We start from the raw sequence: 18426 nt of genomic DNA, 5'->3' as shown, positions 1-18426 counted from the left end.
AGAAGCACCAACAACAGTTGCAGCTATTACGTTTTGAATTGAGTTTTGGAAGGTAAACAAAAATAGTAATTTTATAAAAATTCTAGAGCTGTACGATATCAAAAATATTTGTATTCTCTAAAATATCGATATATTGATATTTAGGTATGTTTTTGACATCCCTAATTCCTTCTTTTGGTTTTTCGTGTCAAGATGGTATGTGTGTTAATTTTACTTTTTAAAAATCGTGAAACATCCGCGATAATTATTGCTGAAAACATGTAGAAGTATTGAAAACTAACAAAGTGCAATGCTTGTTGCTCTTTGGTGGCAATATTGTGTATAATCTTGTGCGTTGAGTGCGTTCTATTTGAATTCGAAATATTGTCTTTGGTTTACTTGCATTGCCGGGAATCTAATATGCCAGTTTCTTGTGTCCTCCTCCACTAGGTGAATGTACCAAAACAACGCCGCACTTTCTGCAAAAAGTGCAAGGTCCACAAGCTGCACAAGGTGACGCAGTACAAGAAGTCCAAGGAGCGTAAGGGTGCTCAGGGCCGAAGGCGTTACGACAGGAAACAGCAAGGTTTCGGTGGCCAGACCAAGCCCATCTTCAGGAAGAAGGTAAGAGCCGCCCCGCTAAAAGAAAAATTGAAAATCGTTTGCACTTCCAGTAGACCTAAATCGCTGCGCTCATGGAGCATTCGGCTTTTTGGTGGGACATATGGTGCCAAATCAAAATGTGGCGGCTGCACCGGCCTTAAAGGCAGCGTTATGTCGTCCTTCATATGACCATAACCGCCCCACCTGCAGCTCCAAACAAGCTTAATTAGTTGCAACAAAAACTTTTCCATTTACTAATGAGTTTTTATTTATTCTCACTTGCAGGCTAAGACCACCAAGAAGATTGTGCTGCGTATGGAATGCACTGAGTGCAAGTACCGCAAGCAGACTCCTCTGAAGCGTTGCAAGCACTTCGAGTTGGGAGGTGACAAGAAGCGCAAGGGACAGATGATCCAGTTCTAGACAGCCACCACCCACAGCGTTCTTTTATATCGAAGTGTTTAAAGATGTTTTCTGCACCGCGCTTATGTAGCGGCAAATAAAACAAATTTAATTGTAGACGTAAGCTTTAGAAACAAATTTTTAATTTACAAATGTAGCAATATATCACAATAAGACCAGCCTGTGCTGCTGGTCCAAAAGTTGTCGCGTCTACTCGCGGACGCCATCTTCCAGCATTCGATCAGGTGTACTGCAATAGATGGAAAACAATTGGGCTGGGATCAATATGTGCCGCCAAGGCATATTCTCCTATTTTATACGCACTCCAGTAGCTGTGAATCCAAGCCCTCTGAATTCATTTTCTGCTTGACCGCCGGTGTCGGCACTCCAACATGCAGCATTTTGAAAAACTTTCTATAACGAACATCCTCACAGGCGCGCACACCCACCGGCTGCGGCTCTTGTTCAGTTTCAGGCTCATGCTCAGGTGGTTCTTCGGCTACGGGCGTTGGGCCTGCATCAATCTCGGTAGTGACTGGCAGGGGGTTCGCTGGACTGCCTGTGTCGACATCCGTTTCATTGTCAGTGGGTATGGATGCCAGCTTGGCTTCCAAAATTATCAAAGAAGCCTCCGTCTTTTGTAATTGCCGCTCCATTTCCACAAACTTAGTTTCACAGCCCAAAGCAAACTCATTGAGGTAAGTGCAGGTGCTGATAAGGAAATGGTTCACAAATGCCAGTATGCGCTTTTGGTTAAGAGGCGGTATCTGCAATAAATCGAGTGTAGGAAGGATGCCAGCTGTCCGAATATGTCCCGTTACCTGCGTTTTATCCACGTCGCCTGTAATTGTTGCATTTGCATCCATTTTTTAAAGATATTTATATTTTCTATTAACTGGAGATGGCAAATCTACCGCTAAAATTATCGATAGTTGTACTCGATGGTTGAAATATTTACTGCAAATTAATTTATTTTGTTAAATGATTTAACACTGTTTAAATGAATTTGCAGTGGGAAATAAAAAATCCATCTGGGCACCATTATCGGGGGGCCTTAGGTGTTGAAAACAATGCGGGCTTAAATGTTTATAATCAATTGGTTTTAAATATTTTATTTATTCGCTTTATTATATTATATCTTAACATGAAATGTGTGAATCTGTTTATGGTATTTCATTGAATTTTATGTACGTTTGTTGTTCGGTTTATTATAAAAGTACTTTTATGTTTATATTCCATTCATGTTTTTCATTTTGTATTATTTGTTATTTTCTTGGTTTTTGTTTTGTTTTTTAACTTTATATGTCTGTATAAACTTATGTGCTGGGATTATTTTATTCCTTTTGGGACCTGCAAATCTACAATGAACTCTTTTATTACGACTTAGTTAGGTTTAATGCTAATCATCATGTTCTCCTCCTCGCTAATTTGCCCCACTCCATCGGCTTCTTAATCATTAATCGGAATTCTTAATTTCTTTTGTTGCAACTTTCTTGCGTCTCTTTCATGCAAAAGAATTACAATATGTGGTTGTACATAATTATAGTAGAGTATCGCCTGTTCCCTTATTATTTCCTTCTTAATCTTTGTAGAACGAAACGCATGCGTGTTGCTGGTGTTTTTTTCTTCTTTTTTGTTTTTTCACGGCAGTGGATTTGTAAACGGTTGTTTGAAATAAAATAGATATTTGTATATATATTTTTTGCCCTATTAAATGTTGCACAAAAAACGAAAATTGCAAATAAAATAATTGCTGCCAGCAGCGAAGTCTCTTTCAAAAAACGAATAGTCAAAAACATAGTCTTGGGTGCACGAATACGAATACGAATAGTTTGGTGTTTTTGGTTTGTCGGTTCTATCAATTTTGGGGGTTTTGTTTCTGAAATGTTGGACATTGCAAACGAGAGCCAGCTGGTTCTACAACGTTCCTATGAATGATCTTTTGGCATGGATCGTGAATATCAAAAGGCAAGTGCACAAGTCGGCACCACACGGCTTTCATTTTGTAAAACTTTATTTTAAAATAAAAATACATGGTAATAAAAAATCAAAAATTTACAATTAAAATTAGAAATCAATAGATTTATGTATATGTAAATGTATATAACTGTGTGTGGGTGTGGGTGTCATAGTCATCATCAATAATCGATTCGTATCCTCATACCTTTGGATCGTTCTCTGGATAACTTGTCCAAGTGGTTTGCTGATACGAGGGTGTATTTGTTGTGGGGACGAAGGCGGGGTTTTTTTTTGTAGCAACTAAGGTGTAAAATTAGAATACATCAACTAAAGTAGTAGAGGATTTTGCTTGGTAACCAACGCGTTTTCGAATATCAACTTGTATTTTATGGGCCTGTGTGTGTGTGTGTTGTGTGATGGAGTGATGTGAAAGGCTTCGCATGATAATAAATTGTAATACTAAAACTAATATTGAGTTGCTCGGCTTTCACGTACATGTCACACATCATATCATATCATTATCATATTCATCTTCTCTGCATTCAAACGTAGAGTGGCTCTTGATTAAAATTACGAGTACGGTACGCATCGGTTCCATCGAAAAGCGATTTCTAATTTAGAACAGGCGACACGATGTTTCTTTTGTTTGTTTTACTTTAATACTAGGCATAAATTAAATAAATAGCTTAGCGTACACAGTTTATAGCTTGCCTGCAATTATCATTTATATATCATCATCATATTTTTCCCCATATTCAATCAAGCACATTGCATACCATCGTTTAATGACAAACGGAAATCATATAGAATATATATAAGCAGTTTTTGTTTTTTTTGTTTTTCTTCGCACTTAGTAATTAATAAAGTTTTGTATTGTTTTTTGCTTTTTTTTTGCGTGGCTTTTGAAATAAATATCCGCCTAGACTTATCCCACATCTCTCGGTTGTCCCTCTAATTAATGTTCATTTACAAATTTCTTTCGCTCTTTCGCTAAGGTATTACGGGTGTTATATGGTTTGGGGGAGGGGTGGTTCATAATGCAATATGATTATTTTAATACTAAAAAAATTTGATCGTCTACATGTTTTTGCGTTTTGTTTTGTCCACTCTACAGGTGTGAGTGTTACAGGGCGGCGGCACTTGCACAGCGAGCGTGCGTGCCTCTATATATGTAAGAAATGCTCAGCCATCTCAATCAATCCACTATCAAATAAGTAAATGTACAGAAAGTTTAAGTGGGCAGGCTTCTCTCTCTCAATTCACAGCTCTCAAACAATCGCTGTGCAAGTGCCCACCAATTATACAACTAAAACTAAAACCCTAAAAAAGGAAATCAATATTGAAGAGTTTTTACCTCAAACAAGATCAAGTTCCTTTTTGGCATTTACATACAACTATTATCTATAATGCATCATTTGTTGTCTGTGTGTGTTATTAACAAATACACAATATTTAGTGTCTATGGGGGGGGAGGAGGATTATATCTATGCCAATTTGTTTGCATTGCTTTAGAATTAGTATTACTTTCCTAGATTACACACAATTTCATGGTCTTACTTGACTTTTGCTTTGCTCTTTTTCTACTTTCTGAAATGCCATTTAATTTATTGAATTTTGTTTTTTCCGTTATTTTGTGTTGTTGTTATTAATAGCAATTTTTCGTTTTTGTTAGTTAATGTATATAATGCATAATTTGTTGTTCTTTTCGTGTGATATAATTAGATTTAAATGTATAAGGTATATATATATATATAATGTGTATGTATAATTATTTAACTCGAACTCGTAATCGCTTTGCTTGTGGAGCTGCTTTCTGGCTGTGGATTCTGGATTCTGCATTCTATGGGGGCGGGCACGTGCACGGGCTCTGGGGTGGGGTCTCTTAGACAAACACCTTGGCCAGTCCATCGGCCCCGGCACTGGCTATATACGGCTTGGTGGCATGGAATGCCACATCGAATATACTCTCATCAAACTTTTTGCGATGCGCCGTTATCTCCTGCACGCACGTCTTATTGTCCAGATTCCACAGCCGTATCGAGCAATCATGCGAGCCGGACAACAAGTACAGACCATGTGCATCCACGGCCAGCGATGTGACCGGCTCCAGATGCGCCACCATTGAATGCACCAGAGTGCCGGATGTGTTGTCCCAGAAGCGAATGTGACGATCCTCGTGCGCCGTAATTGTGATGGGCAGTGTGGGATGGGAGACCACCTTGTTAATGAATTTCCCCGTATTGCCCGACATCTCCTGTGCCGCCTCCAGCTTGATCACCTGCTTGCCCGTCTCCGTGTCGTAGATGATGCAATGCGCACTGTTGTAAGCCACCACAATGTGATCCACCTCATTTCGTACAAAGTCCACGGACGAGGGTACACCCTCCGACTCGGCAGCCGTGTAGGTACGAAGCATTGGATCCTTGTTGAAGGGTGACCACAACTTGACTGTGCCATCGGCCGAGCACGATACAATATTATTCTGCATTGTCGTTAGCCCCCAGACGGCGTCCGTGTGACCCTCGAGGGTGCCCGAATGCACATTCGGATCGTAGCAGTCGTAGGGATCGATATTGGGCGATGGCAGCTGCCAGCACTCGATGTTGCCATCGAGGCCGCCCGAATAGCATGTCTCGCCGCTGGTTGACATGCCCAGGCAAAGGACAGGACCCGTATGGGCGCGGAACGTATACAATGGCTCCACATCGAGACTAGCTGACTTTTTGGCTTGCACCGTCTTCTGTAGGTTCCACAGCTTGAGCGTGTGATCCTCGGAGGCGGTGATCAGCACTGGCTCCTCCGGATGGAAAATGAGCGAACGAACACCATCAAAATGGGAGCGTAGCGTATACTTGGCATTCCAGGTCTTGCGGTAACCAGCACCGCCGGCACTGCCGCCAGTGCCATCCTTGGCATTCGAATCGTACGCTCCATCCGATTCATTATTCACCGTCAGTTGGGCCAACTCACCCAGTCCCAATGAGCCGTCAACTTCTGTGAATAAATTATGCATATTAATATGGGGAACATTAATACACGAGTCTCGGTGTTGTTGTGGCAACCATCGAAAAGTATACCAATTTGGCAATCAATCGATTTCTGTTCTTATTTGGTTAACTTTTCGATGGTTTACACTTGGCAAGAAGCGCAAGAAGAATGTCGGCTGTTTGTTCTGTTGAAAAGCACCTTCGTTTATAAGATTCATATCGTTCAAGAGCTGCTCTCCCACCTCGGTCTCAAGATCTACGTGAGCGTAGAAGAATGGAGCGTCAGCCAAAGGAAACAGAAGCAGAAAACAAATACAAATATGACAATAATGCAGCCAGACTAAGCTAGAAGACTTGATTGATTTTGATTGATTGCTACTAACAACGAGGAAGGTAACACACAGTGGGAGGAGTTTTGGAATCTCTAGGGGTTTTGTTTTTGTGGGGGGCAAGCACTAGACAACTATGTTATACGAGGATACGAGACGGTGACCCATGCAGCGGAGTTAGGGCGTCGGAACTGGGTGGCTTCTAGCAGTCTATTTGCTTCGTGGTGGATCAAAATCGTACCTTCAGTCAGCATATCCTTGCCAGATTTGGCCCGCTTGGCCAGCTTTACGTCCGTGTCATCGCTGTCGGTGGCCACCATTTCCAGATCATCGGATATCTCATCATCGTCGGACATCTCTGTGGGGCCAAGGAACTCAAAGTTCGCCATTACCGCCGCCTCGGTGTCAATGATGATGCCATCTGACGCTTGTTGAACTTGTTTTTTAGCGGGAGTATGACGGCCTAATGTGAGCAAATTATTCAAATCTTCAACAGGGGGTAAATGCACAATTCGCCTACCTTCCGTGTCCGAGGCCCGCTTGTTGCTCTCGTTGCCATTGATGTTCGGACTAAGATTCTCGCCGCCGGTGCCAAGACCGCCGCTACTGCCATCATGCTCCGCATTGTTGTTCAGCCCCAGGATCGAGCGTACTCTGTTCGAGCGCACATCGATGATGTTGTCTGTGTAGCCAATCTCTGCCAAATATTGGCGCAACATTTGCCGACCCTGCCGCCACGTGGTGTTCGACACAGAGCTGTAGGGTACTTCGGAATCGGTGGCCACGTCGCCGGTCAGCCCAGAATCCTCATTTGTCGGCTTAAACTCGTTCAGTTGCGGCGGATCGGTGCCGTACTTTAATCGATAGAATTTGGCCCGCTCCTGGCGCAGGGCATACTCCAGCATCTTGATGCGCCTCGTCAGATCCGATTTGAGACTTTCCAAACATTTGCGCTCTCCCAAAAGCATTGCAATTCGTGCCTAAAACGAATGTTATAGAGAGATTTTATTAGCTAAACGGTTAGTCATCGAAAATTGACACACACAAAAAAAAAGGGGGGGGGGGGCAATAAAAATGGCCAATACATTTTAGATATAATCATACAAATATAAATGTTTTAAAGAAAATGTAATTAATTTAGAGCTCCTTTGGCTTTCCCATATGGTTTCTGCCTGTCCCTCTTTTATTATTTCTGCAGTTTCTCTACGATTGCGTCGTTTCTCGTTGCAATCCAATTGCGTTTCTTTCCGTTTGCGTTTGCGTTTCGCTGTTGTTATTGTTGGTTGTGGCGCATAATTGACGCTCCGTTGCGTCAAGCCAACGAAAAACAATTAAATTCAATTAATTGTTAAAAAATGTATATAAACAACAACAATAGAGAACTGGCATAATTAATTGATGTTGTGGGTAAGTGGGTAAGAGAGATATAGGAGAGGGGTATCCGAAGAGCAAGAGCGAGTAAGCCACTGCCTGTCGGGGGCTCAATTAAGCGAAATGCGTAAAAACTGCAATTCTCTATCCCTCTCTACCTCTCTATCCATCATTCCGTAGCTATCCCTCCCATCTTGTGTTCATTCAGCAACAATGTGCAGTTATGACTGCGCAATTCGCTGTTCATTTTTGATACTGCAGACTGAGGGCGAGCAGCGGGGGCAGTACTGCACCTGACATAGTTGCTACCCCACTCCCTGCTGTGCGTAAAGGAGAGAAACTTTTGCTTTCGCTGCGCTTTCTGTTAGTCACAGCGACGCCCCCTAAAAACACACACCCACACACACCCAAAAGTAAGAAGAGGCAATAAGGGAGAACGCTGTGCAATGAGTTAGGGAAAAGGAGGAGCACTGCCAGAACTAACAACAGTAACGGTCTCGTTTCTAACTGCTAATGGTAACAGCAAAAGTGTGTGTGCGTCGATGAGGGAAGAGAAGACTATTCTGTTGTGGTATGCTTTATATACCCTTCCATTTCAGAGGCGTTCTTCGATTATTTGGGTGCAGAGAATAAATACATTGCCAGATAAAAAATATGTATATACATAGATTCTTGATTATCGCGCGAGCTAATCAATTTTGGCTAATAATTAATATTTATAATTAATATCAATGGAATGTACATAATATATGCAAGTCCCCTAGGAAGTGTATTAAACTAATCGGATACCGATGCACCAGCCTATTTTTCTTTCTTGTTGCTTGGTTCCGCTTTTAATGGAAACATGTTATGCATTTAAATTAACGCTCAATGGCATTTCGTTTGGATCTCTTTGAGTTTTGCTAATTAAAATCAACCAGCAGATGAAATGAAGACTATTTTATGCAGTAGAATAAGGTGGCAGGCAACTTAGTGCCACAAAAGGGACAGGGCAGGCGGGCACGACAACGCCACCTCACAAATCGTTCGCTAACATGCAACTGGCTTTTGTTTGCTATTTACAATTAGAAATTATGGAATTCCATGACAAAAGCGCATTTGGTTACGTATTTACCTAGAAGGCTCTAGTCTTAATTGTTACGTTAATAAACTTTTGAGACGCTTCTGGTGAAAATATTTTTGCTAGGTTATTTAATTGGATAATGCGTGTGGGTGGCTCTTAACAGTGGGCTCTCCCATAAGCATTTCCTATTTGGCCAACTTCTTCCGCTAATCCCTAAAAATCATAGCATCCTATTTTCTTAGTTTCCACAAATCAAATGAATAAAATGAGTATTATGATAAATTCAAGTGATGTTCCGTTTCTTTGCTCTCTAATCTATAAATGACATAGCCACATCGCACACACACACAAACACAAACAAGGAAAATTGTAAAATAATTGAAAATATATTAACAGCTGCTGGCGACGCCATTTCTTTTATGAGTGTTTTGTGTTTGCTTGTCAGAAGTGTTTATTGAATCCGGGGAGCAGTTATAATATAAGTTAATTGACTGACAGCCGCAGTCGGAAGCACATGTATTGGGCGTATGTGCAGATATACATACATATGTACAAGGACGCTAGCCCCATCATTGCACTAGACACTGACACACAAATGTGATGCAAAGATTTTTTGCCGGCCGCAGCATGGACAGAAATAGATGCAAAAGAACGCGACGACAAATGCAAAAAAAAAATAACAGAAACTACAACGAAACCAACTAAAATGGCGTCCCCCTATTTGAAAGGTGGGTGAATGTGAATGTGAATGTCGCTTAACCAGCGGCGGTCAGTGTGGTTGTTGTGGCTGTCTAGTTGCCCACTCGAACTTCTTTTCCTTCGTTTTGGGCAAAACAAACAAAAAACACCAAACAAGGCGAACAGGTTCATATGTACATTTTTAGCGACAAATATGCCTTGTTGTAACTTGTTTCAGATCCCAGAGAAGATGCAAATCCCAGTGAGAGAGTGGGAGAGGAGAGCGGGGAGAGATTTGAATCACGTTGCATTCAGAGCGTGACGGAAAATACAGCATCGCATCCGCAGGGCAGGTTGCAGCGCGTGTGATCGATATCGATAACACACACGCGTCTAGCTGGTTGACAGGTGAAAGCGAAAAGGCGTGTGGGCGGCGGGGACATTGACAGTGATTGTTCATCTCTCTCACTCTCTCTAAGGAGGTGCTAAGCTTGTCAAGAAAGTACAGGAATAAATCCTGCAAGAGAAATGGATGGAAATCTGCGAAGACACAGATTTCATCTGCCTGATCCCTCCTGTCTATTATATCCACTTAGCTCTCAGGATTCCCGTTGTGTCGGTGTATGTGAAATTTGTTCTCTTCTTCACAGCCAGAACCTGCCACTGTCTGTGCGAATTCTCTTTGTGTCTAGGGTTTTGCTTGCACCATGTGTCCGTCGTTTCGTGTCGCGTCGCGACTTGCAAATTGGCGGTTAAAGGTTTTTCGGGAATCGATAAGGCCCTGACGGGCTGCCCTGCCCTGCCTGCCTGTCCCTTGGGCAGATGATGTTCTAAAGGAAACAGAGCATAAACTCGATTACGGCAATTGCCCAGCTCGATTCGCTTGCATGCGGATGCTCCCCATCCTCCCCTTTCTCCATGGTATGTTCATGCATTAGCGCCTCGATTCGAGAAAATCATTGAAATGGAAGGTGAGGCAATGTAACGTTATGCCCAAAAGGACGACTCCTCCTGCTCTGCTTCGTTTGAGAATGACTCACTCACCTGCAGTTCGGCCCTGTCCACATCCCACTGTGAGCGCTCCAGCTCGAAGCGCGACCACTCGTGCTGTATGAAATGCAAGATGCCTGGTATTGTGTATTGGGGCGTGGTGGCCTGCTGATTATTTGGTCCACCGCCGCCTGACATGCCGTTGCCGCCATCGTCGTTCATGTTGTTGCCACTGCCCATGCCGGTGACCAAGCCGCCAACATTCGCGTTCTGTCCACCAGAGTTGAGGCCACTGATGCTCAGACCTCCGCCACCGCCACCCAAGCTGTTGGAGAGGACGCCGCCAATTGATGAATTTGCACCAACGCCGCCGAGAACGCCGGCACCCGCACCGCCAACCGGCTTATTGTTGATGCCAGCGGTGGCTCCCGAATTGGTTCCCATTTGTTGACCTAACACTGTGTTGGAGTCGCTTCCTGGTTGATTCCTCCTGGTTCTCTCTGGCTGCTGCTCGTCGTTTTCTTCTTCTTCGCTTGCCAGCTGTTCGCGCCGTTTTCCGCTCTCTCTCTCTCTCTCTCTCTCTCTCACCACTGGTGGGGTTTGCTCTCAATTTCTTCGTTGACGTTTTATTGCTTTTTTATTGAAATTGAAATTGTTGAAATTATTTTTGTAGCTACAATTTTGTATATATTTTTTTTGTATTTAGCTGCTGCTGCTGCTGCTGCTCTGATGTTGCTTAGCCTTTTTACTGGTGTTGGTCCTGGAGAAAAGCAAAGTCCTTATATGAGACAAATGAGGTCATTGAATTTTCCGCAAAAGTAAAAAGGAGCTGGAGAGTGCAGGAGTGAGGGTGGGGGCAACAGCAACGGCAACGGCCGCTCACATAAGGACACTATTGTGGCTCCCATTCGCTCTTGCTCTCTCGCACTCACACTCGATTATATTCTCCCTATGTATTACACTCTCTCACACCGAAACCGCCCTCGCCCTTGCCTCACTCGACTAACCATTCACTATGAATTCACTCGTCTCTCTCGCTCTCCCTCTCTCTCTCACTGTTTTACGATACAACAACGTCACACGCGACCCGTACTCCAGTGGTGTCCATACTTTGGTTTCCGAAAATGGATAAAATCTAAAATCATCTGATGTTTTGCAATATTTTACATTTTTTCTGGAGGAAGAGTCATTTAGATTTAATTTAAGGCAAATTTTTGGATAACAGCACTGGCACTAACACACTCACACTCATGTACACACACCAGTAAATCACCCATTCGGTTAGAAATTTGAATGGCAAAGAGATTACAAGATGCACACACGCACACTAACGGAAACGAACGGGCAAATAGAGTGTGATTTTCTGGTTTAATATTAAGCACTGTTGTGGGATTCCGAAGCTCGTTCAATTATTTCATTTGCAATGGCTTATTATCTCCGGCCTTTAATGGCACACACACTTTCGACACGACGCACCGTACGACCGATTTTCGACGTTTACTTCACAATTTTGTTTACTATTAACAGATTTTTCCTAGGAAACGTTGTTGCTACCTTTTTGTTGCCCCGTAAAATCAAATCGAACGACTCGAGACGTAGAGAAGAGACGCAAAGCAGACGACAGACATTTCTGATTATGGGGAGCTCTGGCGGTACGTATGTACGCCGCGTTGTGCTTTACGTTCTGGCTTGCAGCTCATCTCATGCTTTTCTTCACGTTTGCGCCCATTTACAATTGTGCACTAATATAATTAAATCACGAAACGAAATGTTGTGCAGCAGCAGCGGCGCACACACAAAAAGTCGATTCAGCCGTTCGGACCGCACATAAGAATGTTTGGCCTGGAACTCTGAAATAACAGAGTTTCGGTGTAACAATATTTCTCTCGCTTGCACTCGCGCACCTGCAGCCCCGTTCGCATTTTTATATGGCCATCTCCCTCTACGAGTCTATATACAAAGAAAAACACACACACGCACGAACGCACGCATACGCAGGCCAAAGCCGAAGTATTTTCACTTTGTTAAATTACGGCTATTGCGTTTCAGACACTTTGGAGCTTGTCGAAAGGATACGCTTTGCTTACTTTGCACTTTAATGCACCGTTTGGCTGAAAAATTGAAATTTTTCGCTTGATTTTCATTGGTGTTTTCTGTTTTCACGCGTAATTCTTGTCTGCAGTGTGACCGGATTTATCGTCTGACCCTCAACGATATACGGTAATATACCAACAAGATATTGTAAATATACCGAATCTTAAGTTATTTTCCTTGATTTCGATATTTTATTTAAAATAATTGCTAGTTACGACTCTCAGCACTATAACTTTGATTGTACCCGATTGACGAATTAATTGTGTGCGGGCTGAGAACATTATTTGCTAGTAAATTTAAAAGTAAGTTCATCATCGGGAAAGTATATTTCCGAACAACCTTGCCTATGTCACACATCATGTATTTTTAAATAATTAGTATTTTTGACCATATTCTCAGTTACAGTATTTTTAAAGACAAGACGCGTTATGCGTCACCCTCTTTGTAGAAAACTTGTCAACAACCGAGCACATTTCGCCGTCAGGTGTCTCTGTTGCTAATTACATAAACATGTAGTTAATAAGTGGCAAATGTGTAGTTACTCTTGGAGCGTTCAGGCACTAACCATATAGTATGCCTGTGTTTTACTCTGTAATCTAGCTAATCTTGTGGACAGGATAATTGATTCATCACTCGAATTGTATCCAAGGAACAACCATGATGGCCAAGTACATCGACGAAGGGGATTCACAAGGGCAGAACGGGGCCTCCGGCAAAACAATGGGATTGATCCCGAACAACTGTCCCAAACCGATGATTTCTCATATGAGCCAAGTGCTAGTAAATTCTACACAGAAAATGTAGTCCTTGCCTGTACGTACTGTACCCGTTTTAATGGCCCAAGCCTGGTACCATTACCACATCCTTTCGACTGTACATTTATTATGCGTTATTGCTTTAGAAATATTTAACCTATATTCTAACATCGATATGAACATGAAAAGAACTGATTCATACTATTTACTTATTGCGCTATATTAGATGCTGCATTTCGATTTTTACTGTTTGGACAAGCATTTTTCTTTTTGGAGTCCCTTTTGATCGGATCGGAGCATATGTGTATGTGTGTTCGGGTGTAAGGGACTGTCAAGTGTCCCTTACAAGAACTCCTCGCACCAATCGTTGAGACAATTGTAGCAGTCGGAGGCCTGCTTAGAGCTGGCGTGGCACACATCCTTCATCCAGTCCTTGAACAGCTCCTCATCTTTCTTCAAAACCAAGTATTGGCCGAGCACTGTGTATGCCTGCATTCAAATGGTTAATCAGCAAAACGGAAACATTTGTTTATCTGCGCACATGGCGTCATCAAATTTGCACGCACACAAATGCAAACAACACAAACACACATGCACCATACGCACCTTGTCGAATCCAGCTTCGGTCAAGCGTCCGCCCAGCGTTTCTCCAATACCGGCCAACTCTGTGACAGACTTGTTGCCCATGGGCTCGGCCACAAAGTTCCTGTATTTCTGTGTTGTGCCCGACATTACAATTCAATTACAATTACAATGGAAAATTACAATTTACAACAATGCCACGCAAATTACAAGCAAAAATGTTCGCGGCGTTTCTGTACAGTGTGACTGCGGGTCGATTGCTAAAATATACCGCACAACCCTACAGAAAATGCTAAAAATACAAAAATATGCCGTAAGTATACTGAGGAAACGAAAAGAACCCATTGTTTTTGTGCGATAAGTGGATATTCGGGGTTTTATGTTCGAAATCAAAATGTTTCAAGTGAAGAAGTTTCACGTGAAGAAGTTTTCAAGTTTCCACCTTAATGGAAACAACCGAAAATACCCAAAATACTATACCAGCTTTTCAGTTTTAAAAACATCGATCATTATTATCGATTGGCATTGAAGCTCAGCTCTACAAAATAACCAATCGAATAGCTTTCGAACGGACTTCCGGCACGGGCCATTTCACTAAAATTTCATTTTGGCTTTTACCTCTCGAGTGAACGGTTGCTGCTGCTTTTTTTAAGGTACTTATTTCAGGCATACTATAACGCATTCCCAGTGTGAGTTAAAGCTTTAATTTTACACGAACAATGGAAATATAAGTGAAATTTACAAATGCATCAATTTTGTGTGATTTTTGTTTTGTTTACGAATCAAAGTCATTTTTATGTGTGTGGTATGTCAATTTATAATTTTTTTTCTGCATTCTGGTGTTGTATTTCAGCTTACGCACATATTTTCGTGGTTTTAAATAGATTTTCACACAGAAAAAACAAACTACAGGCCGGTAAAAGTGATTATAAACTTTTTTTTTGCAATCCGCCATTTTTTTAAAAAACTTGAAATTGTGAAACCATTTTGAAAATTGTACCAACTTTCTGCTGATGTCACGCCAGCTGTCTCCTCTTTCTTAGCTTTTCCTGTCCATTTCTTAGATTTTTTCAGATCTTTTTAATAATTGCATCGAACGCTAAGAAATATGAGCACCTTCTATGTGCGCTACCCAACAATGAGCGCACAGTCGCTGCACCAGCAGTCCATGTACCATCAGACCTACGTGGATCGCCATCGCCATGTCACCGACGTGTTTGTTCAGGAGCAATACTCGCAGCGAGAGTTCTACGCCCACAACATGCAGCCAGCAGGGTACTTGCCTCCGCCGTTTACGCCGTATCCGCCACGCCCAATACCACCAGCCATATCCTATGAAGCGCTCTCGACTCAGTATGCCGCCTTTAGGCCGGCCACGCCAGTCAGTTATTATTCGGGTATTCGGGTTAATGCGGGTATGTCTGCTGTACATTTTGCCAGCTCAAATTATAGCAATATTTTCCACTAAGCCGGGTGGGGTTCTTCAAGTGGCCGTTTTGTTTATCAGCCAGAGCCGCGTGCTGCCTTTCTCTATCCGACGGCGCACAGGGGTGTGACAACCAGCTATGGGGAATCCCATTCATCCGATTCCAGCGAGTCGCCACCGCCGATTTATTACACGGAAAGTGGAACGCAAACGATGCCCATCCAGTGCGCAGATGCAGCCACACAGTCCAACATGGACTTGGAGGAGCTCGCTGGAGCCAAGTTGCCCCTGAATCCCGACAAGTACGACAAGTGGAAGTCTTTCCCTTTCCTGTAAATTAATTTGTTTTGTTTTTTTTTGTGTTTAGTTCTGAAGCCTCAAACTTCATATCGATGGAGCGTTGGGCTGTGAATTTTATACATGGACTGTCTGAGGGCCAAGGCGGGCGTCGCAACTCGGAGATGAAATTGCCCGAAGAGCATTTGAAAGTCATCATTCAGCTGGCCTTGGACGGCAGCGACATATCCGAGCGTGTGGCCCAAGCTCACTGCAATCGTCCGTGCTTCAAGAATATCGACACACTGTGCGCTCGCCTCAAGCAGGATCTGTGCCGCCTGGATGGTGTCCAGGCCAACATCAATTCGCAGGGCATTGCCTGGGCTGTCAAGGATTTCATTTTCCTGTTTACACGCATCCTCAACGCTTGGACCATACTGAAGAGTTATGTGTACAATCAGGCGGAGGGCATTAGGAAAATAATTGATCAATTGCCAGCGGGATTTATGCAGGTGTTTAATACCTGGCAACTGGCCTGCATACCCATGATTGATATGATCATTCAGTCCATTGTCAGACTCGATGCGTGTGCGCGTCCACACACGACTTATTCGGGCAATGGTGGAGGCAGCGGCAGCGGCAACGGCGGCGGTGATAATAATAATGGAAATCGCAGCCCACCCGACGCTGGCACAGCTCATAGCCCTCGCAATCATCTTAGCCCGAGTGCTGGCAATCGCGACAGACCGAGTCCGTGTGACCATCGTGGCTGCGACTTGAGTAGCCCGTCCGAACAGCTGGCGGGAGCAGGCGAGCAACTGCAGGCAGGCGGAGCGAAGAACAAGCCGCATTGCTGTCAGGATCTCATGAATTTGTACACCATGATCGAGAACTCGGAGGACACGCAGCGACATGTGGATGCCAGTGGCACTTACTTGAGGACGGGCACCTATCAGCCGCTGCAGAAGGAGCCACAGCAGCAGGGACCCGAAGCTGCCTGCAAGCCAAAGCCCATTGCCAAATATGATTCTTATTTGATTGGCTATGATGCTTCGCAGGAACCGTCACAGCTGCCGCCGTTTGTGAATGAAAACGCTGATGATCCCGGCAAGTTCATGCCAGATCTGCGCGGGAATGGCAAGTCCCAGCCCATGCTGGAGTTCGATCCGTATGTGCCTTGCTATGGTCCCAATCCCACGAAGCCGCCAGAGCGGACACCAGAGCTAGAGACTTGTGAGTTGATGGACACCATGGTGAAGACCGATGAGGAGACACCTTGGAAGGGCAATGCCATGCAGGGATTTTATCCCACTCCACCAAACAACATGTCCCCACGCGGCAACATATTACCACACGGCAACATGTATCCACACAGCAACATGTCTCCACCCAGCAACATGTTTCCAACCGGCAACGACACGACAGAGGCAAAAGATTTAAGCCTGGAAAAGAACGAAATGGACACCAAAGCACACCAACAGCTGCTGGAATATCTGGAGCCATATGCCGACATGCTGGGCTCCACATCAGGTAGTGTCGAGAATATAACGAAATTCATGAATCCCTATGGTGCCATCAATGTCGAGGTGGCACGTCAACTAGTCGAGCTCAAGGAACGAATCCTCGAGCTGCAGAACGTGGCGCATTTCTTTCAAAAACAATTTACAATGAACTATGTGAGTAAAATGTAGGGCTTTCAAATGAATGTCTTAAATAACAATTCCCTGTTGCAGTATCCGGACTTTCATCAACGCTGTCATGCTTATTTTATTGATCTGCGATCGATTATACTCAAGTGCGAGGGTGGAACGTATCATCATGCCCATCAGGCTGTGCACGATCTGCGACGCATTGTGTTTGTGGCACGTTGCTATCTGAAGGTATTACTAATCAATTGCTTTACCCCAAGGAATAATGTAACGACACAATTATTATATTTTCCATTTGAGTGTTTTTTTGTGCTGCTAATTTTATACTGGCTGCTCTGTACCATCACAAGGAAAGTGATTTATCATGCTGCACACCAAGGTATCTGTATGTGTGTGTTTTCGGCCTTATACATATGTATATGTGGACTAATGTACTAATCACTGGTCTCATTCCGGTCACTAATTCTTATATAACACACTAATCATCGAGCCTACAGAATTTTAATCTTTCATCTGCTCCAAATAATCCTTCAACTCTCCGCCCAACTGCCTGCTAATTGTTTTGCTTATTTTTAAACAGGTTTATTTCAACAAAAAGCTCAGCGACTACATCGACTTGTACGAGTTTTCACTGGGCGAAATGTTGTCCAAGCCACCGCATAAGCCCCATGAGCATGATCACATCAATGGCAAGCCCGGCGAGAAGATTTTCAACTACGACCTCTTGTAAATCGCTCAGAGAACAGCCGGGGATGTGGAAGTTGCAACGTTCGAATGTTTATTCGAATTTATAGTTTTAGTTTTAGTTTTTATTGGCTGTCGGATTGGATCCATTTGTGTGCCTTTTACACTTTTATGTGCAGTTTTTTTTTTGGTTTCTTAGAAAAGCAGGAGCAGTGCTTTAAGTTAATTGAAATTAATAGTTCCTTGAGTTGATGCATTAATTCATAATTAGCAAACGTTTATCCACAGAATACTTAAATATTTAATGTAAATTTGTCACTTCTTGTTTTGGGTTATTGAAAGTTAAAGTTTGCATTTAAAAAAACAACAAAAACTTTACACAAAAGTTGGAGATACAAAAAACCAACCAATACAAACAATTTACACACAGACAAAAGTTCTTTCAAAAATATTCATTTAACATTTAAATAACCAATTATATTTTATAAAAAATCATAAAAACTCATACCAACATTTTAAATGGTATGTTGCGAAATAATTAAAAAAAAAACAAATACACCGTCAGTATTATTTTGAGAGTAGAATCTAGCGTATAATTT

General features: G+C 42.9%; 5 protein-coding genes across 10 annotated transcripts; 2 read left to right on the top strand and 3 right to left on the bottom strand.

Annotated features, from left to right (window-relative positions):
- Positions 1–125: 125 nt before the first annotated feature.
- On the top strand, positions 126–1101 carry LOC117581866 (60S ribosomal protein L44). The gene is made up of 3 exons (XM_034269329.1): positions 126–195; positions 430–603; positions 868–1101. The coding sequence occupies exons 1-3, from the start codon at positions 193–195 to the stop codon at positions 1003–1005; spliced, it is 315 nt and encodes a 104-aa protein (XP_034125220.1). The 5' UTR covers positions 126–192; the 3' UTR covers positions 1006–1101.
- On the bottom strand, positions 1097–1926 carry LOC117581865 (WASH complex subunit 3). Its single transcript, XM_034269328.1, has 3 exons — positions 1806–1926; positions 1309–1751; positions 1097–1234 (listed from the first exon to the last, which is right to left on the bottom strand). Exons 1-3 carry the CDS (start codon positions 1848–1850, stop codon positions 1195–1197), a joined length of 528 nt encoding a protein of 175 aa, XP_034125219.1. The 5' UTR covers positions 1851–1926; the 3' UTR covers positions 1097–1194.
- A 1406-nt stretch (positions 1927–3332) lies between these two features.
- Positions 3333–14031, bottom strand: LOC117581867 (barrier-to-autointegration factor). 2 transcript variants are annotated; one of them, XM_034269331.1, is made up of 3 exons: positions 13817–14031; positions 13545–13699; positions 3333–3352 (listed from the first exon to the last, which is right to left on the bottom strand). In XM_034269331.1, exons 1-2 carry the CDS (start codon positions 13940–13942, stop codon positions 13553–13555), a joined length of 273 nt encoding a protein of 90 aa, XP_034125222.1. In that variant the 5' UTR covers positions 13943–14031; the 3' UTR covers positions 3333–3352; positions 13545–13552. The 2 variants fall into 2 exon arrangements, with proteins under 2 accessions (XP_034125222.1, XP_034125221.1); XM_034269330.1 differs by lacking the exon at positions 3333–3352 and having other exon boundaries at positions 13318–13699; positions 13817–14029.
- Positions 3580–12571, bottom strand: LOC117581856 (striatin-3). Of its 5 annotated transcripts, none has more exons than XM_034269314.1 (6): positions 12449–12571; positions 10416–11121; positions 6780–7239; positions 6501–6722; positions 6130–6186; positions 3580–5937 (listed from the first exon to the last, which is right to left on the bottom strand). In XM_034269314.1, the coding sequence occupies exons 2-6, from the start codon at positions 10803–10805 to the stop codon at positions 4826–4828; spliced, it is 2241 nt and encodes a 746-aa protein (XP_034125205.1). In that variant the 5' UTR covers positions 10806–11121; positions 12449–12571; the 3' UTR covers positions 3580–4825. The 5 variants fall into 5 exon arrangements, with proteins under 5 accessions (XP_034125205.1, XP_034125207.1, XP_034125206.1 ...); XM_034269316.1 differs by having other exon boundaries at positions 6501–6695; XM_034269315.1 differs by having other exon boundaries at positions 10416–10993; positions 12449–12566.
- Positions 14032–14338: 307 nt separating the features above from the next.
- On the top strand, positions 14339–18123 carry LOC117581854 (protein mitoshell). Its single transcript, XM_034269311.1, has 6 exons — positions 14339–14445; positions 14857–15207; positions 15262–15520; positions 15586–17170; positions 17228–17374; positions 17724–18123. Exons 2-6 carry the CDS (start codon positions 14901–14903, stop codon positions 17871–17873), a joined length of 2448 nt encoding a protein of 815 aa, XP_034125202.1. The 5' UTR covers positions 14339–14445; positions 14857–14900; the 3' UTR covers positions 17874–18123.
- The last annotated feature ends 303 nt before the right edge of the window (positions 18124–18426 follow it).

The sequence above is a fragment of the Drosophila guanche genome, unplaced genomic scaffold (assembly GCF_900245975.1).
Source record: "Drosophila guanche unplaced genomic scaffold, DGUA_6, whole genome shotgun sequence".
Classification (NCBI taxonomy): domain Eukaryota; kingdom Metazoa; phylum Arthropoda; class Insecta; order Diptera; family Drosophilidae; genus Drosophila; species Drosophila guanche.
The sequence above is the reverse complement of the archived record's forward strand: the minus strand, read 5'-3'. Positions and strand labels throughout refer to the sequence as shown.